Source organism: Dama dama, chromosome 22, assembly GCF_033118175.1.
Source record: "Dama dama isolate Ldn47 chromosome 22, ASM3311817v1, whole genome shotgun sequence".
NCBI lineage: Eukaryota > Metazoa > Chordata > Mammalia > Artiodactyla > Cervidae > Dama > Dama dama.
In genome coordinates, this window is record NC_083702.1 from 5,696,013 (window position 1) to 5,717,449 (window position 21,437).

The window sequence follows — 21,437 nt, forward strand, 5'->3', positions numbered from 1 at the left end:
CCCTAACCAGGGATGTCCTTGGGAGGATGGCAGCCCGCCTCGCCCCACACTTACTGCTTCCTGTATGGAGAGATGGGACCACCGTCCTCCCCCGCAACCCCCGAGACCGCACAAGGGGCAGCCCAGCCCCCCGCCACAAGGTTCCCCGAGACTTAGAGACTCATATCCTGGGTATCCTTGAGCTCCGCACCCACTGCACACACCAAGAGTCGCTTCCTAGCTTTTTGTAAGACAGAAAGATTGCCTTTGGTTTCATGACACTACAAACTCAGCACGGAGGTCATTCTGCGTACATCACAGATGTCAGCTATGGCCTCTGTGGGTCCACGGAGGAGCAGGGAGCCTGGCGGCGCCCACGGTGTTCCGGTTTGTGGAGGAAGGCCGTTGGCCGCTTGCTGGGATTTGGGATCTGAAACAAACGAAGAATTCTGACTCAGCTGCCGACCTGCCACTGTGATCTGTGGTGTCAGTGGGGATGCGGGAGGGGGGACGCTGTCACACGGTCTGGGGTCTGCAGGGTGGCCCAGCCGAAGTCCACTGCTTCAGGTCCCCCATCCCTGTGCTGGGCTGACATCACTCCATCCCAGGCCTCCAAACCTGTGGCCCTCCTAGCCACCTGGACACCCCCCACTGGACATGCACAGGCCCGGAGGAGCCCATCGGTCACCCCCACACACACCAGGTCACCCACCAGGGTGGCTCTCTGCAGCCACAGCGCCATCCCCCCGCCCTCTGCTCCTGCCTGCCGACCAGCCTGGAGCTCAGCAAGGCCTCGAAACTGCTATCTTCCTTCTGACCTGGAGCCTACGAACAGCACTCAGTCCTCCAGTTTCGCTGGAGACCAAGCCCTTCCCCTCGCTGGGCCAGGTCTACTGCCGTCTCTGGGGATCCGTCCTCCGCAAGACCACTACTGCTATTTTCCCAGCTCAAGCCAGACCCCTCCATCCCTACTTCAAACCTTCCATGTCTGTTAATAGAAACACTGGAGGGCTCTCTCCCGAGCACCTGCCATGTTTCAGGACTGAGCCGGGGCTCCCCAAAGCCTCACAGACACCTAATGAGAAGAGGATCACCCCAGGGAACAGGGGAGAAAGCTGAGGTCCATGACTTTCAGAACAAAATCCCAGAGTCATTACTGGAACCAGGCCCTTCTTGCTCATTAGTTTACAGAATTCAGGAAGCATTAGTCCTTGGGTCACGTTAACAATGCGGATGGCCGGGTTCTAACCCAAGAGACCGGGATTCAGGAGTCTGAGGTCAGACGGGAATCTGCAGTAACAGGCAGCAGCCCCCCTCACCTCGCCCCAACGTTACACACACACACACACACACACACACACACACACACACACGGAAAGGGGCCCTGCCCCCTCTCCCTGCCCCACCCCCTCCCGGTGCTACAGGTACCCAGAGCCACTCCCTTTAGGCAAACCAATGCTACCTGTCCATTGGCCCAGCCCCTGCTCCATCAGCCAGCTCTCTCCTCTCTGCCATCAGGATGGGCTCAGTGGGGGACTTCCCTGGCGGTCCAGTAGCTAAGACTCTGTGATCCCAGTGCAGGGGGCCGGAGTTTGATCTCTGGCCAGGGAACTAGACCCCACATGCCACAACTCAAGATCCCACGTGCTGAAACTAGGACCTGGCCCAGCTAAATAAATAACTTTTAAAAAAATGACGCTCCTCGGACACACCTCCCCGGGCGTCAGCACACCCTCTGCAGCTGAGTCTTGGTCACTGGCTCCCAGCTGGTTCACTGGGACCGCTGATGGGCTCAGCTGCCTCCTGTAAGGCAGGGCCTCTGGCACCAGGGGACATGCTCCCTGCCACCTCTCCAGGGCCCGATGACATTCCTAGGATGGCGCGTGAGGCCTGAGCAGATGAGAGGGTGCCTGGTGGACCCCCAGACCCACAGCCAAATCACCTACCTGGACGCGGGGAGCAGATGCACCATGGCCTGGGAACACATGTGGGAGGTGGCCCACCACAGCCACTGGATGTCACTGGGCATGTCCGGAAGCCACGTCACCAGTCTGCAGGAGGGAAATGCAGAGACACACACCTTGTATGCGGTGAAGACAAGCCACAGCAAAAGGACAAGAAGAAACCCCACCCGAAGGCAGACATCTGACGACAGTACCATCCTCCAGGTAAAGGGCCAGGGTCACCTCTAACCGCAAGCTGATAAATTCCACAAGGCAAGCCCACCTAAAAGCCCTAAAGCAAAATGGGGCCACTTTGGATTCAGGACAGCTCAAGGGACTTACATGGAGATAAAAGGCCTGGGTCTTCCAAGACCCTGCTCCTCCGGGGCAGCGTGGACCCTGACACACAGCACCTTCTGGTTGAAACACCACCCCTGCACCCACATGGAAGGTGCTTGGCCACATGCGCGCCCACAGAGGACACTGCCACGGAGGCCTGACCTCTGCCCTCCAGGCCTCCAACACCCCAGACATGAAAAGGACCCCATGTCTCGGGCTTTAGGAAATGTCGGCAGAGGACTCCCCTGGCGGTTCAGTGGTGGAGCCCGCCTGCCAATGCAGGAGGCGTGAGTTCCAGCCCTGCTCCAGGGAGATCCCACACGCCGCGGAGCAACTGAGCCCGTGCACCACAGCTCCTGAGCCTGTGGTCTGGAGTCCGGGAGCCGCAACTACTGAAGCCCACCTGCCCTGGAGCCAGTGCTCAGCAAGGGAAGTCATTGCAATGAGAAGCCATGCACTGCAACTAGAGAGCAGCCCTCACTCAAGGCAACTAGAGAAAAGCCCATGCGGCAACGAAGACTCAGCACGGCCACAAACAAAGAAACATGTTGTGAAAGTGTTAGCTGCTCAGTCATGTCCGACTATTTGCAACCCCATGGACTGGAACCTCTGTCCCTGGGGTTCCCCAAGCAAGAATACTGGGGTGGGTTGCCATTCCCTACTGCAGGGGATCCTCCCAACCCAGGGATCAAATCTGGGTCTCTTGCACTTAAAAAAAAAAAAGAAACAAAGACGTACTATATAGCACATGGAAGTCCACTCAACGTTATGTGCCAGCCTGGTTGGGAGGGGGGTTTGGGGGAGAATGGATGTGTGTATACGTATGGCTGAGTTCCTTCAGTGTTCACCCGAAACTATCACAACATTGTTAATTGACTATAGCCCAGTGCAAAATGTTTTTGGTGTTAAAAAAAATAAAATTAAAACAAAAAAAGAAATGTCAAGGGACTTCCCTGGTGGTGCCGTGGTAAAGAACCTGCCCTCCATTGCAGGGGACGAGGGTTCGATTGCTGGTCAGGGGACTAAGATCACACATGCCACAGGGCAACTAAGCCCGCTTGTCACAAGTAGAGAAGTCCGCGCGCTTCTTGGTCTGAAAACCAAGCACAACCACAATAAATACATAAAAGAAGTTATCAAACTATTTTCCTTTAAACAAAAGGAAGGAAAAAATATGCCAGAGCAGCCAGCCCTCCTCCCAGGGCAAGGCAGGTGGCTGACTGGTGGGGCCTGGAGTGATCTGGGAGGTCCAGCAGAGCCAGAGAACTGAGCTGGAGTTTGAAGGACGGCTGGGACTTTCAAGGGCTTCTCTCACAGCTCAGCTGGTAAAGAATCTGTTGGCAATGCAGGAGACTCTGGTTCTATTCCTGGCTCGGGAAGATCTGCTGGAGAAGGGAGAGGCTACCCAGTCCAGGATTCTTGGGCTTCCCCTGTGGTTCAGCTGGCAAAGAATCTGCCTGCAATGCAGGAGACCCCGGTTCGATCCCTGGGTTGGGAAGATCCCCTGGAGAAGGGAAAGGCTCCTCACTCCAAATTCTTGGCCTGGGGAATTCCATGGACTGGATAGTCCATGGGGTCGCAAAGAGTCGGGCATGACTGAGTGAGCTTCACTTTCACCTTGGGACTTTTAAAAAGACAGACTGAAAGACATGCTGACTATGTTGCTAAAAGGAAAATAAACACTAAAGAAGACGTGAAGAAAATGGAGGGAAAACAAATGCCCAGGAACCTAGCAGCCACACAGCTTAGGCCTCAGGATCCTTCCGACACACCAGGAGTAAATCCCCCTCCCTCCCAAAAATGTAGACCTGCAAGAAGTGACAAACCTAGGCGTCGGGGTGGCCAGGGGCTCGCCAACCAGGCGCCTTTCCAGGGTGTTCCAAGCAGACTGTGAGCTCCACCCGGATGTGTAAAGAGCAAGGCTCTGAGCTGAATCCTCACCCGACCCCCCAGCCCTGAGAGGAAGCCACAAAGCCACGGGCAGCGTTCACCTCTGGACCACAGCGACGGCAGACTCCACCGGCAGTGTGCAGGGCAGCATCACGTAGGACATGATCTTAACTGGGAAGAAGTTGAAAATCTTGTTTATGTACCCGTCTCGGTTTCTCATTGCGTTCCTCAGTGCTGAAAAACACAAGTCGGAGGTCTGTTTCCCACCAGTGTAAAAACCAAACCACCTTCCCCAGCTGGTGCCTGGATATGCTAGAAATCCTACCAATCCTGGCAGCTATGCAATCAGAAAGTGAAAAACTGAAAGTGAAAGTTTCTCAGTCATGTCCCACTCTTTGTGACCCCGTGGACTGTAGCCTGCCAGGCTCCTCTGTTCGTGGGATTCTCCAGGCCAGAATACTGGAATGGATAGCTTCCCTTCTCCAGGGGATCTTCCCAACCCAGGGATCGAACCCAGGTCTCCCACATTGCAGGTGGGTCCTTTACCATCTGAGTCACCAGGGAAGGAATCAGAAGCTATCACAAATGAGATCAGATGTGGGATGTGCCTACACAGCCCTTGGATTGCCGACAGGACACAGAGTCCCTTTTAAAGAGTTTCTTTTTAACGGACTCCCTGGAGAAGGGAATGGCAGCCCACTCCAGTATTCTCGCCTGGAGAATTTCATGGACAGAGGAGTCTCCTGGGCTATAATCCATGGCGTCGCAGAGAGCTGGACACAACTGAGCACCTTTCATTACTACTTCATTTTTAAATTTATTTATTGAATTTATTTGGCTGTGCTGAGTCTTAGTTGTGGCATGTGGTATCCAGGTCCTGGGCCAGGGATGGAAACTGGGCCCCCTGCATTGAGTCTTAGTCACTGCATTGAGTCTTCCAGAATGGAAATCCCACTTCACTTTAAATTCCTTTTGGAGGCGGATACAAACATCTCAAATCTCCCCAGCCCAGGCTTCATGACCTTTTCTCTGCATCTGCAGTTGGATTCCCCTCTTCCACCCGGAGCCCCTAGCCTCCTATTTTCCCGTTGTGATGACCTCACGATGCCACAGATCACAACAACCGGAGCAGCTGTAGGATACTGCAACTCCTGGGGCATTAGTGCCTGAGGCAAGAAACAGAGGCCCTTTCATCTTCTCTGCTGTTCAGCCTCAGTCGTGTCTGAAGACTGCAGCACGCCAGGCCCCCCGGTCATTCACTATCTCCTGGAGTTTACTCAGACTCATGTTCATTGAGTTGGTGATGCCATCCAACCATCTCATCCTCTGTTGCCCCCTTCTTCTCCTGCCCTCAATCTTTCCCAGCATAAGGGTCTTTTCCGATGAGTCAGTTCTTTGCATCAGGTGGCCAAAGTATTGGAGTTTCAGCTTCAGCATCAGTCCTTCCAGTGAATATTCAGGACTGATCTCCTTCAGGATGGACTGCTTGGATCTCCTTGCAGTCCAAGAGACTCTCAAGAGTCTTCTCCAGCACCACAGTTCAAAAGCATCAATGCTTTGGCGCTCAGCTTTCTTTATACTCCAACTCTCACATCCATACATGACTGCTGGAAAACCCACAGCTTTGACCAGATGGAACGAAGACCCAGTGCAACCGAAAATAAATTTAAACAAACAAACCCAGCTTCAATGTTATGTGCCAGCCTGGATGGGAGGAGGGTTTTGGGGCGAATGGATACCTGTATGGCTGAGTTTCTTCACTGCTCACCTGAGACTATCCCGACACTGTTAATCGGTTCTACCCTCAAATAAAATATCTTTGGTGTTAAATAAATAAATAAAATACAAACTCAGCTGGAGCTTGTTTTCCTCTGGCCATGACTGCATGGGAAGGGAGACCGAGCAAGGACTCAGGGGGATGGGAGGTCCATGCGGGGAGGCGGGGGCCCCACCAACCTGCGCTGGTCACTCTGCCCTGCTTCTTCCCAAGCAGCAGCTCGCCCTTCCTCCACAGCTCACGGGGAAGCCGCCCTTCCTGCTCTGAAAGGGTCACCGACCACCGCCTCCTCTGTGCGCCCCCTCCCCACCCCCCAGAGCCAGTACCCATGGTGAGCCTGGGCGACAGGGTCTCCAGGACACTCTCGTCCCACGAGAGCACCCCAAGGCGCAGGTGTTCCAGCAGCTCCTCTCGCTCAGGCCACGCCTCCCGGGTGGCCACGCCCAGAAAAGGCTCCAGGCTCTCAGGCTCCGCCTCCGGCTCCGCCTCTGGCTCCGACTCTGCTGGGGACGCACTCAGGCACAGATGGGGCCCGTCGCGGATGCCTGCGAAGGGCACGGAAACAAAACCCATCTGGCAATTTCGGGCAGCAGGGTCCCTGCTCGCCCAGCCACCCTGCCCACCCAGTTAGAGGGAAGCTAACAGGCCTGTTAGGACACGGCGGGGATCCACCTGGGAATAATCTGCCTGGGATCCACCCTGCTCCACCTCCCTTTTCCTAACACGGAAAGCGCAGTGTGGGCCTTTGAAGCTGGATGGAGGAGGCGGGCAGCTGGCTCGGTCACTCACCAGCCTGTGGGCTCTGGAGCCACATGTGGACCCAGGAGGTTCAGAGGGAAGGATGATAACTGATTTATGACAACTGCACCACTGGTGAAGCCCGGTGTTCCTGACCCTGCAGCAGCCACGCAACTGCTCCCAGCTGAGTGCTGAGGAATCAGAAGCCCAGAGAGGTGAAGCGAATTGCCTAAAGTCACACAGTCGACAAGCGTCAGAGCGAGATTCGAACCCAGGTCTGACATCAACAATGGCACCCTTCCATCACACGACCTCGGAAAGAAGCCACAGGTCGGGGAGTCTGTGCTGGCCCTGCCCTGGATGCCAGGGCTCAGGGGCCGATCCCAGTGGGTGGTTCCTGCTCTCACGCTGGGTGGGGACGGTGGGACGGGTAGACTTGGATGCCCACGCCTTCCCTGGCTCACCTCTCGCTTCCAACCTCGGGGTTAAAAGCCCAGGGGCTGTCCCTGCATGCCCCCCACCTCACTCCCAAGCTACACCTCCCACTTCGACTCCCTTGCATCTTTCCAGCCTCTGACAGACACACAGCTCAGCCTCTGGAGACGTATTCTCTCTTAGGAATGTTTCAGAGAATCTGTTTCCAGGGATCACCTGCCCTGCCCCCACGCATCCTCTAGTGAACCCCAAGGAAGCCAGGTTGACCAAGGCAGAACCTTGCTTAGATCCTTAAACCCAAACCAGCACCAATGCTGCAAGCACTCAGCCCCACGCCAGGATTTAGAATTACTAAGAATCAGTTGGCATCATTACTCCAAAGTCCTTTTGGTACAGATGTGGAAAGAGAGGCCCAGAGGGAGAAGTGCCTTGCCCAAAGTCACCTAGGGACTTCTATAGGGTCCCTCATTGTCTTTTATTCCCAGCTGGCTCCCAAATTTCAATCCCAGTCCAGGCCTGCTGTCTAGACCCTCGAATTCTGACATCACTATGCCCCCTGCATGCATGCCTGCTAAGTTGCTTCAGTCATGTCCGACTCTGAGACCCCATGCACTGTAGCCCGCCAGGCTCCTCTGTCCATGGAGATTCTCCAGGCAAGAATACTGGAGTGGGTTGCCGGGCCCTCCTCCAGGGGTTCTTCCCGACCCAGGGAACGAAGCTGCATCTCCCGCAACTCTCGCATTGGCAAGTGGGTTCTTTACCACAAGCGCCACCTGGGAAGGCCCAATGCCTCCTGCCCAACCACCCAAATCTGTCCCAGCACACCACCCATGGGGCTCTCGAGCTTTCCTGCAGGACCCGTGCCCTCCCAAGGGCCCAAACCGTGAGCACCGCCCTCTGCTCCAGTCCTGACCACAGAAGCCAAGGGCAGAACTTCATCCCCGAGTCCTCCTCCTTGGGAACCTCTGGTTGGTCATCTCCCAGTCCTGTCCCCTCAGGCCCCTTCCACCTCCCCAAGCCCACGGCGGCCACCTTGACTGGGGATGTTGGCCTAACCCTCTCTGTAGTGCGGCCAGGGGCCCTGGCAAAGCTCCCTCTGCCTGCCCCCACTCCAGCGTCACCAGCCCGCCGTGGCTCCCCATGGCTGTGAGATCCAAGCCCCTCACCACCTCCACGAGGCCCAGCCTTGCCCCTCTTTCCATTCACCCCCATTCCTGCCTCCCCCAATCTGTTCCTGTGTCCCCCACCCCCACCACTCCAGTGACACACGCCTTCTTTCCACCTCGAAGACTCTCTGCAGGCCTCATGCTCACATACCCCCGTGCCTAAAACATTCCTGTTCACCCTCAAAGCATCACTGCAGATTCACATCCTCCCAGGAGCCCTGCTTTCCCTTTCCTTGCAGAACCCACCCCCCGCCCCCCAACTGAACCCTATCTGAATCTACAGCATCCTGTACGTGCCTGCCAGGGCACTGAACACTCCGTCAGCCTTCTATTTATGTACCTGCCCTCCTCCCCAGTCTCAAGACTAAGCTCCAGGCAGGCAGACCCTTCAGTGGGAGAGGAACTATGGGCTGTGACCTCTACAGGGTCAGCAGGGCTGACCCCAGCTCTGCTCCCCGGAATGCGGGCCATGGCTGCCTCCATCTCCCCATCTGTAAAATGGGGGCAACGATTTCCTATCTCTCAGGGCCGAGCCAGATGGCAGGTGAATGTGCTGAGCGTTGGGTGCTGGATCCAGCACGGTTCCCCTGGTGACCAAGACTGTGAACAGAAAGCTGGCTCAAAGGGCATGGCTGTTGCCCCCACCATACGCACCATTCTTCTCCAAGAACCTGAGCGCGTCTAAATATCCTTGAAGGCACAGCTCTCCAAGCACCTGTGAACAAACCACGTGAAGTTAACCGCAGGCGGAGTCACCACACGCCACGCCTTTCAGCATCACCTGAAGATGGCAGGCTCAGAGCCAGGAATCCTCCGAGCTCCGAGTCGATGCCATGTGTGGACGGGGCTCTGTGCTACCGGGAGAAGGCAGACCCACTTCCTGGCAGGACTTGGCTCGAAGGACACCCGCTCCGCGCACAGCCCAGGCTGGCGCCCCAGCATGACGGGAGCTGGTTCCTCTGGTCTCCTTTGGTCCCTGGACAAGCCTCCATCCTCACAAACAGCGGGGCCTGATCTGCTTGTCGTGGGGCATTGGGCTGCCTCCTCTGCACTCAGACCACACGGGCACCCGATGCTGTGGCCCAGCCTTCTCTCCACCCGTGAGCACTCGCCGCCAGGCACGCCGTGTGGCATGGCCTTCTTTCTCCCCAGAGAGCTGTCACTGTGCAGATTCTACCAACTTTCTTACTCTATTAGCGTGGTAAGGTCCACCACACTATAGCGACAACCAAGAAAAGATTAAACGAGTTTCCCGTGTGGTCCAGCAGTTAAGACTCCACGCTTTCACTGCCAAGAACCCAAGTTCAATCCCTTAAGATCCTACAAGTCTCAAGGCAGAGCCGGGGGTGGGGGAGATTCAGCCACCACATGCAGTGTAATTCCTGACCATGGCTGCCAAGAATCACTGGGGGACTAACCTGGTGGCCCGGTGGCTGAGGCTCTGCACTCCCAAGCCAGGGGCTTTCAGTCTCTGGTCAGGGAACTAGATCTTGTGCCACAACTAAGACCCAGTGTAGCTAAATTAATTAATTAATTTAAAAAGAGAATCGTTGGGACAATTAAAAAAAAAGACAGCCTACTGCCCAGGCTGTGATGTGCTGTGACCAGGCGTGTCCAACTCTTTGCCAACCTCATGGACTGTAGCCTGCCAGCCTCCTCTGTCCATGGGATTTCCCAGGCAAGAATACGGGAGTGGGTTGCCATTTCCTCCTCCAGGGGCTCTTCCCGACCCAGGGACCCAACCTGAGTCTCTTGCATCTCGTGCATTGGCAGATGGATTCAGGCTGTGGATACTTAAGCCTTAGCGCCTGGAAGTGGGATCTCAGTGGCGACCCCCAGCCCTCCCTTTCAATGGCCCCGGGGGATTCTGGTGACCAGCAGGAGGCAGCACTGGGCTGAGTCCCTTTTCCAGGCTGGGGTTTGTTGCTGCTGTTCAGTCAGTGTGGAGGACAGCTGCTGCTCTGCTCTCTCAGTCGGGTCCGACTCTTTGTGACCCTTTGGGCTGTAGCCCGCCAGGCTCCTCTGTCCCTGGGATGTTTCAGGCAAGAATACTGGAGTGCCTTGCCATGTCCTTCCCCCGACTCAGGGATTGAACCCACTTCTCCCGCGTCTCCTGCATTGCAGGCAGATTCTTTACCCAGTGAGCCATCAGGGAAGCCTGAAGAGCTGCTGGGTCCCCTGGCAAAGAGGGATGCAAAGGGGAGAGCAGCACCCCCAGAACTCAGAGCCCCCCTCACCTTGACATCCGGGGGGAAGAGCGACTGGAACATCAGGTAGAGGTTCTCTGTGCAGAAGTGCATGTTGAGCGTGGTGAAGCCTTCGTGAAGTAGGAACGTGGACTTGACTCTGGGGCTGATGTTGCTCTCCCCATAGAAGGGGGACACAGTGATGGTTGTTTTGGAATCAATGAAGGGTAAGTTATCACTTATTCCTCCGTCCACATATCGCTTTTAAGGGAGAAGGAAAAAGGAAAAAAGCACACACTGTCAGAAGCTCTGGGCTGGAGTTTTCTGTGTGTTTCAGATTAGGGACAGAGACTTCTCAGAGCCACAGGCAGACCTAGTGAGAGAACAGGGAGCTTGGAACAACTCGCAGCAAACCCCTAGTGAGCATTTCTGCGCCAGCAGGCTGCAGGCTGGCACTCAGGACTGCCACATGCTGGTGTGTGCTGAGCGCTGCAGCAGAGCAGTGCCAGGTCCAGGGGCACGCGAGGCCGGCGTCTGGCCCACCGTGCTCCGCCCAGCTGTGAGCGCCCCCAGGCGCGTCTGTGCAACTTGCCTCCACTAGGGGCGCTGTGTGCACTCAGGGCAGAGTGTGATGTAGATTGGGCTGAAAGGGAGACAGATGTCATGGGTTCAATTCCAGAGGCCCCCAGCTGCTGGAGCAATCTCGGACAAGACACTTAACCTGCGGTCCTGACTCTCTGCCCACACCTGGGCAATGAGGACCAGCACTGGAGACTTAAATGACGTGGTGAACCTGGGACTTGAGCTCTTAAAAAATGGCATCTTATCCCACAGGTACGGTGCACTTGGGGTAAGTACTGTGAGAATCCATTTTCCTATATTCCATGGTAAGTGCTCTGTTCTGTCCAACTCTTTACGACCCCATGGACTGTAGCCCGCCAGGCTCCTTTGCCCATGGGATTCTCCAGACAAGAATACCTGGAATGGGGGTGCCGTTTCCTACTCCAGGGGATCTTCCCAATCCAGGAATCAAATGCAAATTCTTGCGTCTCCTGCATTGGCAGGTGGGTTCTTTGTCACTGAGCCACCTGGGAAGTCCTCCTATTAATATATTCATAGCCTCAATGAAGAATTACAGAGAGGAAAAAAAGATATTCATAGCCTTGAACAACCCTAGTGCCCAAGACCAGGCTGGGCAGGCAGGTTTTGCTACAGTTTGGATAGAGTCTGGACCTGTGAAACCAACCTCTTGAATGATTCCCAAAGCTAAAACCATCCCAGCCCAGCTGTCAGTGCCCACCGTGGGGGTGGGGGGCCTTCAAATATCACAACTATCACAAATAGCAAATACCCCAGCCCATCCTTCCAAAGGGAGAAATGTCAGGGCACGCTTTGGCCTAAAACGAGTCCGGGAGAGAATCAGGCATGTTCACGCAAGCCTTAGCTATCAAGAGCGTCCTCTCTTGAGGCCAAAGTGATTAGGTATGCACACACAGCGGTAGTTTCTATATTCTTGCTGTTTGTCAGCGTCAAAACCCTCACTGGCAGAAAGGGACTCGGAACCTAACGTCAGGAAATTTGAGTTAAGATTGAGAAGGGAGGAAGCAAGTGACTGTTTTTTCAGTGATGTTTTATTTTTCTTAATTCATGTTTATTGGAGTCTAGGTGCTTCACAATGCTGTCTTACGTCTCTGCTGTAGAGCAGAGTGACTCTGTTCTCCATACACATATATCCTCTCTTTTGCCCCTCAAGGTCTATTCTAAAGTCCAATGACTCTTCTGTCGTCTGGAATTTTTCCTCCAGCCTGAACTTTCCTAGAGGAATGTTCCGGGTTTGCTCAGTGGCATCTCAAGAAGGCTCCGTTCTGATTGTCAGCAGGTTTCACCTGAGGACACTGAGGGTGTGACTGAGTGTGCACCATGGCGGGAGCAGCCAAGGGGAGTGCAAAGATGACAATAACAACAACGACAAAACCGCCTATATTTACCTGATACTTAAGAGAGCCAGGCTCTGTGCTGGGGACTTTGCTGTGCTATTGCAGGTAATTTCCATGACGGTGGAACAACTGCCCACTGTTACTGACGCCCAGGTTGCAATTCAATCTAAGAGTTAAGACATGTGTCCAGCGACGTCCCTGGAGGCTCAGTGGCTAAGATTCCACACTCCCAATACATGGGGGCCGGGTTCAGTGGCTGGTCAGGGAACTAGACCCGGGACACCACAGCTAAGAGTTTGCATGCTACAACTGAAGATCCAGAGTACCGCAACTAAGAGCTGGCACAGCCAAATCAACACATAGACGTTAGAAAGAAAGATAGGAACGTGTCAACGTGGCCCAGCTAACCTGGGCTAAAGCAGACACTCGATTCTAGGTTTGTCTGCCAGGCAGGGGCTGTGAGAACCGCAGGGAACCATCTCATGGCTCCAGGACTCAGTCTTCTCATCTGTAAATAGGGCCCGCATGTGTCTGTCCTGTGGAAGCTCCGGGGCATGAATGAGGCTGTTCATAACCTGCCTTTGCAACGTGAGGCCCGCACTGCTGTTAAAGCGTGAACCAAAAGGGCTTCTGAAATGCCTTACTTCTGAGACATGGGGATGTCTCGTCTTCTCTCCCACAGCTGTGACAACCTAAACGGGCTCCAGACGTCACCGGGTGTCCCGGGACAGGGGGACAGAATTATCCAGCAACTACTACCCTAGAGGGAGGCTGCCAGGTGATCCGGCATCTGGCCCAGAGTCTGCAGGACCAGCACTCGGCGTCTGCTCTCCCTCCTGGGCCAGTGCTCAGGGACAGCGACACGTGTCCACACAGGTGTTGACTCGCAGCCTCTGCCCAAAGCCATGGGCTGAAAAGGACAGAGTCAGAGGCAGAGAGGATTTAAACTCTCAGCTCCTCAGAATGAAACCTTAAGTGAGTAAACTGACTCTTAAGCATCTTATACTCTAAGTAGGCCACTGGGCACCTCTTTCGGTGCTCATGTGGAGATTACATAAACAGCTTATGTTACAGGTAAGCAATTAATTATCCCACATGAAGTCAGTTTTGCTTCAAGAGAGCTTGGAACGGGTTCAGCTATGGAATCTCTGTCTGAAGGCTGAGGGGCAAAAGGCTTTCTTCATTTAGGGACAGGTCTCAGAGGCCCAGGGTGCCTGAACCCACTGCCTTGTCCTCCTTGTTTTTTTAAAGATGCTTATGGGATCTTATTTCCTGGACCAGGGATGGACCCAGGCCCCTGGCAGTGAAAGTGCAGACTCCTAACCACTGGACCACCAGGGAATTCCCAGGAACACAGTTTAAAAGTGGACTTACCACGCCTCTGAAGGAAGGGGGGATCAAGCCAAAGACGACAGGGATGTAGCAGGAACAACACAAGGCCTGAGAAGACAAGAGAGAGTGAAACCACAGCACAGCCCAGAGCAGGCAGCCTTTTACCCCTGGGCCTTTACAAGCCTTCTCCAAGCAAGGAGAGCAATGAGCCTGAAAGCGCTGTTGGCAGAGCCGCTGCTTTACTAAATGGTTGAATGAAAACGTCCAGCGCACAAACTTACCATTTCAGCATGCCTGCCTGCCCAGTGGCATCTGACTCTCTGTGACCCTGATGGACTGTAGCCCGCCAGGGTCCTCTGTCTATGGGGTTTTCCAGGCAAGAATGCTGGACCAGGGTGCCATCTCCTCCTCCAGGGGATCTTCCTGACCCAGGGATCGAACCTGCGTCTCCTGCACCTATCTGCACCACAGGCAGGTTTTTACCACTGCGCCACCCGGGAAGCCCAGGGTCCAAGTGTAACTTCAGACTTAAACCTCCCGTCTCTGCTCCCCACGAGGGTCCCACTGGGCCATCACAGACAGGACCAACTAGTTGCTGACTAGCTGATTGCCTGGCAAGGAGATTAGATCAGGGCTTTGCAATTACTGCCATTCATCAGAATCGCCTGGAAAGCTTGGCCAGCCACAGACTCGGGGCCCCACCCCTAAGATTCTGATGAGGCAAGTTGGAGGCGGGGCCTGAGAGCCTGAGATACTGCTGCCTCTGGTCGCCCAGGGACCAGGCTCTGCGTCTCACCGCGCTAGCGAGCATTAAGCATGATGTAACACTGGTGCAATGAGAGAAAAGAGCTCCTGTGGGAATGCACAGGTGCTGGGTGCCTAGAAAATGCTCCTGGAAACAAGTTTAGGCGGAAGACGACACTGGCTGCTGAGAAGCAGCTGGTTACATGTGCCAGGCAGCTTGCTCGTTCGGACCCGTGTTAAGTGAAATGACGCCCAAGGCATTCTCACAAAAGACATCAGCCAAACCAAATGGTATTTTGATGTCACCAATGATCTTCTCTGTGCTAGAGCCAGAGGACAGAGGTAACGGAGACACGGTTCCACCCTTGTGGGGCTTCAGTGGACAGGTCCTCATTAGGGAACAGGCATCGTTGGGAGGAGGGCCACACACATAAGGTCCCTGGAGCAGGAGCTTATGATCCAAGTCGGGAAGGAGGGGGAGACACTGTCCAAACCTGACACCATCTGGGACGCCCCAGGGTTGCACATGCTGTGGACCGGACCACTGGAGAAACACAGCTTACATCACTCTGGTACAGTGAAGCCAACCAGCATCACAGGCAACCAGGTTCTCTTGCATCGTAAGTAAAAACTGGGGCCGATTGGCCTACAACAGCCCCTCCCTGTGTTGCTTCCAAAACGAAATGGCCCTTCCGACTAGACAGTACCCAGATAAACAAACCGCTTACGTCCACGACTTCAGCTTTGGAATGAAAATCCGACACCAGCACGTTTTCTCCGTCGGACACTCTGGTAAGTGAGATGACCATCTTGCCAGAGAGCAGCTGGTGGACATTGTCGGGGAGGTGTCTGTGGAGACTGTCTCGCATGTACTTGCTCAAGCTGAAGGCTGGGTGGAGGATCCCGAACTTGCGGCTCCTGACGGTCCGGACGAGGTCCATGAGGATCCGCAATCTCTGCTCTGGGTGCGTGAGGTGGGGAGAAGGGAGGCATGGGGGTGTGAGAGAAGTATGCAAAGGAATGTACCACCCTGGAGGCGGGAATTGCTTTGTGGTGGGACCAGGAACCTGATGGCAAGGAAGCTGCCGACCCTCCCCTTTCTTAAGCCTGGGCTGCCATATCCGGCCATTGGTTAGTCCACACTGATGGGTAAAAGACACACCGGATCGCAAGGGCTTAGAACGACAATAACAACAAAAACATTGACTCTCTCACAGATGATGTTTTGTGTTGATTAGATGTGAAAATGGTAATATTTTGGCTATACCGGGATCAATAAAACACATTTCACTGATGTCTTTTACTTCTTCCATGTGATTCAATGGACATGAATTTCAGAAAATTCTGGGAGATACTGAAGGACAGGGAAGCCTGGTGTGCTGCAGTCCATGGGGTCACAAAGAGTCAGACACGATTTAGCGACTGAACCACAACAACTAGGAAACATGAGATTTACATATTCCTGTTGGTCAGAGCCGTTCCTGACCCACCCAGGCCAGAGGAACGGGCCTCCAGGGGCCCAGGGAGCCCTCTCTTCGTCTTCATCCCTGCATCAAGGCCAGATGCCACGAACCCACAGCATCAGAGCTTGAGCATGGATGGACCTAACCCTGCAGGGAGCAGACAGCAAGTGCAGGCTGGGACCTGACTTTGAATCCTGTCTCTCCTGCTTACTAGCTGAGCAACTTAAACACGTTACAGCCCTGCTTCTGAGCCTCAGACAGTATGTTTTGAACATGGGACAACACTCACCTACATTTTGGAGACAGAAAAGGTTAGGTACACTAAAATCTGTACACGGTCAACGCAGAGGAAGCACCTCATATTTTCTTATTTATTTAAGAATAACATAAAAACATATTTTCTTATTTACTTGTCTGCACCAGGTCTTCATTGCGGCACTCGGGATTTTTGATCTTCATTGTGGCAGGCTAGCGCTTCCATTGCAGCATGCAAATTCTCAGTTGCAGCATGAGAACTCTTTGTTGTGACATGTGGGATCTAGTTCCCCAACCAGGGATGGAACCCGGGTCCCCTGCATTGGGAGCATGGAGTCCTAGCTACTGGACCACCAAGGAAGTCCCTAGACTTAACTTTTAACCTCTGGAAAGGGAAAGAGTCACTCAGCCCTGTGGACCATAGCCTGCCAGGCTCCTCTGTCCATGGGGATTCTCCAGGCAAGAATACTGGAGTGGGTTGTCATGCCCTCCTCCAGGGGATCTTCCCCACCCAGGGATCGAACCTGGGTGTCCTGCAGTGCAGGCAGATTCTTTACCGTCTGAGCCACCAAGGACACTTTCAACCTCTAATGCTACAATTGTCAAACCGTCTAGTGGACACAGGGCCTACTCACGCTCCATTTGACCTCACTCACTGGCCTGGTCCCCTCTGGTGGTCTGCACTACCCCGGCAGGCAGGGCTACCCCTGTCCCAGCCCGAGCCCTGGTCGTCCACAGATGTGGGGATGCAGAGGGCCCGGACACGCCAGCAGGCCCTGACCCACTTCTGACTCCACTGGGCTCTCCCTGCACATGTGGCCCCTTTGAGCCCAGACAGAAGGCGCAGGACTGCACAGAGCTGCTTGGTTCTGCCAGGCTCTCCTTCCAGGTCAGCCCTGCTTGAGAGGTGTGCTCAGGAACCCTGCCCAAGCCACAGGCCCTGGGAATGCTCCCCGGAGCTCCCCCAAAGTCAGACGGGCAGTTAAAGCAGGAAACCGGGGCTCTTAGACTCTGGGGAGCAGTTCTTGCCAAAACCTCCAGACCCTTTTGGGGGACTTGGTGGTCCCGAGCCTCCCCCTGCAAGCCCAGCCCCCCGCTGGGCTGGAGTCCGCTGACTTCCTGTGCTGGGGTCTGTGCATTTGAATCAATGAAACATTTGACCATCTGGATGTCTCCAGGTCACAAGCCGAGACACAAGGGTTGGCTTTTATCACAGCTCAAGTCCAAGCTGTGTGGGCTGCCCGTGTGTCCAGTCTAGTCGCCCCCGAGGTCACATTTCCTGCTCTTTGCCCCTCTCCCTCTCGATGGAGACGGTTGCCAGCATGGCCTCTCCCAATCCCCACCTCGCAATCAGCCCAGGGTCTGCTCACTGATCCTATCCAATGGCAGGGCTGCGAGTATTGGCAAGGGATTCCTGGCCTCCAGGAACAGTCATTCCCTACTGGCAGTGCCCAACACAGCCGTCCCTGGGTAGAGCAAAAAGTAAACGGTTGAGGAAGCCCAGAAAAACAGGGGCCAGTGGGCCAGTGAAAAGAAGCTCTATCGCCCTGTGTGGGCGCCAACAGCCACACTCGCTCCAGGCTCTGCTCCCTGGCCAAAACCGCAGGCCAAGGATGCCAGACCCTAGTAATTCAGGCCCGCTGGCCACCAGCCTCGATCCTCCCTTCCCTCCGGTTTCCACGTGGACGGAGATCTTCACTAGGACAAGATTGAAACACCCAGGACCTGTTTCCAGGGCATTGTGCAGGGACGTGGTGGGGAAGATGGGATGGGAATGTCCAGTCCCCCAAAGGGTCTCAAACACCAGGAAAGGAGGAGAGGAGACAACTTTCCTAATTCCTCTCCTCTCCCCAACACATCTCTCCTCAACACCCTTTCACCCCAAACCAGCTAGCTGCCTTCTACCTGAGAGGCACCCAGGCGCCCCCCTCCTGCCCCAGGGTTGGGCGGAGGTCAAAGGCCCCAGGGGGCGGCGGGGAGAGGGGTGTCTAAGCCCCTAGAGTCTCCAGAGGGAAGAAGGTACCCACCCCTGCCTGGGACACAGCCCCAAACCTCCCTCCTGGCCGCACTTAGGGCAAATGGGAATTCCGCTCCCGCGATCCGTCATGCCCCCTCCTCCCCGTCGCTTAGACCACCTGGCTCTAGTCTCGGAGTGGGGTGGGGGGGTTCCTCCAAGACTGGGCAGCAAAAGGGAGGTGAGGCGAGGATGTGCTCCGGGTTTCCAGGCCCGCTTCCAGAGCTCCCCGGCGCCGGGCGAAAAAGATGCACTGGAGGACCCAACTGTTTGGGGGGAGACCCCGGGTTTACCCGCGCAGGGCCCGCTTCCAGCCCAGGCTCCCAGCGCACGCCCCATCCCGGCGCGGAGCTCGGGACCTACCCAGAGGGATCCCGGCGAGGTAGAAGGCGCAGTGCAGCGCGCCCGCCGAGGCGCCGAAGAACTTGCGCGCGTGGCGAAGGAGGTGCGGGGCGCGCTCGCTCAGGCAGCTGGTCACCCCGACGTGGTAGAAGCCCAGGAAGCCGCAGCCGGCGAAGGACAGGCTCCAGCCGCGCTCAGGGTCGTACATAGCGGCGGCAGGTTGGGTCGGCGGGGCCGGGGTCCGAGCGCGCCCCGGCTCCGTCCGGCGCCCACCCTGGCTCTCCGCCGGGTCTGGGCGCTGCAGCCCGGGTTATTCCCGGCGCGACGTCACCGGCCCCGGCCCCGCCCCGCTCGGACCAAGCGAGTGAGCCTCTGGGCGGCCCAATGCGGACAGCGCGGCCACCGCGCCCTCGTAGGCGGAAGGCTGGAAGGGGTCAGGATCTGGTGGAGGAGAGGAGAGCAGAAGACCTGTGCCAGGTGAGGGTGGAGAGGGAAGTTCCCGCAGCTCCGTAGACAGTGGAGATGGAGAGCTCCCTTGCCGGTTCCTTTTCATCCCTTAAACCAGTTAGAAGTTTACAGCTGCCTACTTAACGTTCTTTGTTTAAATTTTTATTTATTCATTTATTTTTTAATTTTCGGTAGCCCTGTGTCTTCTTTTCTGCGCCAGGGGACCTCCTCTTCACTGCAATGCTTGGGTTCTTGCAGTGCGTTCTCTTGTCGCCAAGCGCATGCCCCAGGCACACCGGCTTCAGCAGTTGCAACACTTAGGCTCAGGAGTTGCAGCGCGTGGGCTTTTAGGACGCGTGGGCTTCAGTAGCTGGGCTTCAGGGGCTTAGTTTCTCCGCAGCGGGTGGAATCTTCCTGGACCAGGGATAGAACTCCTGTGGCCTGTGTTAGCGGGCAGATTCTTATCCACTGAGCCACCGAGGGAGTCTGCCACTTAGGTTCTTAATATCCTTCTGACAGTGTATTCATTTACCTTTTTACAGGAGGAAGCAAGCTTGCAGCCTTTTCACAGGAGGATGCAAGCTTGCAGTAGGCACCAGCGTCTAAATAGAATTTCATGTCTTTGACTTTCTGCAAGTTTTTGCATGATGTCTTCGGTCCATGGCAAATGGTGGAGATTTTTCATTGAATGATAATGACATGAAGGTCCCTTTCAAAAATTCACTTCTAAGTCAAAATTGTACATAACAGGTGCTTGGGGGGTGGCGTGGGCACTACAGGGTTTGGGGTTCTGGAGGCTCGGGCCCTTAGGAAGTGCCTGGGATCCCCATGGACTCTGGGACAGCACTGCACAGAGAATTTCCATAGCAGCCCGCAAAGGCAGGTTAGGCTCTTGCCCAGAGTTGCACAGCCAGCAACCAGGTCACTGGGCCATCCCATCCCCTGTTTTGTGGACAGAAACGCCTCTCCCCCCTCCACCAAGCCCACATGGGGTGCAGAGTGTGGGCCTTGGGATCGGCCTCCCCCTCTCTGTAATCCTCATCTGTAAAACCACCGGTGGAGATGCTGCCAGGATTCCGAATGTCACCTGTGGCCTGACCACATTGGTTATGCATGACCCCCCACCCACAGAATTTCCCAAGTCTGAGACATCCCCTGTTCCAGCTGAGCCTGTGCCTGGAGGTATGGGGGAGGGCTGTGCCAGGATCTGGGCAGAGGCTGAGGCTGGGCTGCTTCAGGGACTGCAGACCCCCAGGGTGAGCCATTCTGTCTCGCCTCTATGGACCAGACCCCGGGATGTGGGAGCTGCAGACCCGAGTACCACCTGGACCATCAGAGCCTCACACAGATACTTCACTGATGTAGGTCCAACGCGAGGAAAGGTCTGTCTGTCCCGGACCATGTTGGCTTGGCTAGGGTGAGGGTGGGGCAGAACTCACAGGCCTGCCCCGAATGACTGCCCTCCACACCCGCCCTACACTCAGGGCTGGGACAGAAATGAAATTTCTGGGTGGGAAAACTGAGGCTGTTGGCAGGGTCCGCTGGGTCCACAATCTCTCGACGACTCCTGCCCCTTACCGGGCACTCCGGCCCCCGCCAGCCCTGCTGTGTTGCGTAGCTGCTCTTAGGGCTAAAATTCGAGGCTGTGAATGCAGGTTCCAGATGAGTCGCCCTGCCAACAGCCACTGGCCTTTGCGTTCTCTTCCAATCCATGGATGCACATTCATGGCAGCTGCCAGGGACATCTGTGCTCCCTAGCGTGACCCGGATGAAGGTGGGAAAGGAGCAGGGCTGAGAGTGACCTCTTCGTCACATGGACAGCAAGTGAACACCCTTGTGCCCAAACAAAGAGAACAAAGGTCTGAGTAGGGGCCCCAGGTCCCAGCTCTCTCATCCCCTTGCCCAGTGCTCCCGCAGGGCAGGCTGTGAGCTTTGAAATGGGATCAGTGCTGTTGGGTTATTCGTTTCAGTCGTGTCTGACTCTTTGCGGCCCCATGGACTCTAGCCTGCTCGGCTCCTCCGTCCGTGGAAATTTCCAGGCAAGAATACTGAAGTGGGTGGCCATTTCCTTCTCCAGGGGATCTTCCCAAACCAGGGATCGAACCCAGTTCTCCCGCACTGCAGGCAGACTCTTTACCATTTGAGCCACGAGGGATGACTGAGCCCAAAAGCAGGCTTCGCCACTCCTTAGTAGAGTTAGATTTTTGCAGGCATCTTTTACCTCTTAGCTCAGTTTCCTTAACCATGTGAGGGTAGGCAGTTTTGATTTTGGAGGGTTTTTTGGCCACACTGCAAGGTTTGCCAAATATTAGTTCCTCAACCAGGAATGAACCCGTGCACCCTCCAGTGGAGGCATGGAGTGTTAACCTGTGTTAACACTGCATGGGAAGTCCTGAGGTTAGGCTGTTTTTATGGGCTCCACCATAAGGAACCTGCCTGCCAAGGCAGGA

General features: G+C 55.4%; 1 protein-coding gene across 1 annotated transcript; it reads right to left on the bottom strand.

Annotated features, from left to right (window-relative positions):
* Window positions 1-303: 303 nt before the first annotated feature.
* Window positions 304-18,748, bottom strand: LOC133043026 (1-acylglycerol-3-phosphate O-acyltransferase PNPLA3-like). Its single transcript, XM_061123919.1, has 9 exons — window positions 18,562-18,748; window positions 15,195-15,427; window positions 13,765-13,830; window positions 10,505-10,714; window positions 8,922-8,982; window positions 6,255-6,473; window positions 4,253-4,385; window positions 1,926-2,030; window positions 304-409 (listed from the first exon to the last, which is right to left on the bottom strand). Exons 1-9 carry the CDS (start codon window positions 18,746-18,748, stop codon window positions 304-306), a joined length of 1,320 nt encoding a protein of 439 aa, XP_060979902.1.
* Window positions 18,749-21,437: the final 2,689 nt, after the last annotated feature.

Excerpts from the sequence above, each read along its gene's own strand:
- LOC133043026 (XM_061123919.1), bottom strand. The coding sequence starts at position 18,748 with ATGTACGACCCTGAGCGCGGCTGGAGCCTGTCCTTCGCCGGCTGCGGC. Across the intron at positions 10,715-13,764 it reads CCCCTTCCTTCAGAGGCGTG|CGATATGTGGACGGAGGAAT; the intron begins GTAAGTCCACTT and ends CTCCCTTAAAAG. Across the intron at positions 6,474-8,921 it reads CAGGTTCTTGGAGAAGAATG|GCATCCGCGACGGGCCCCAT; the intron begins GTGCGTATGGTG and ends TGCCCTTCGCAG.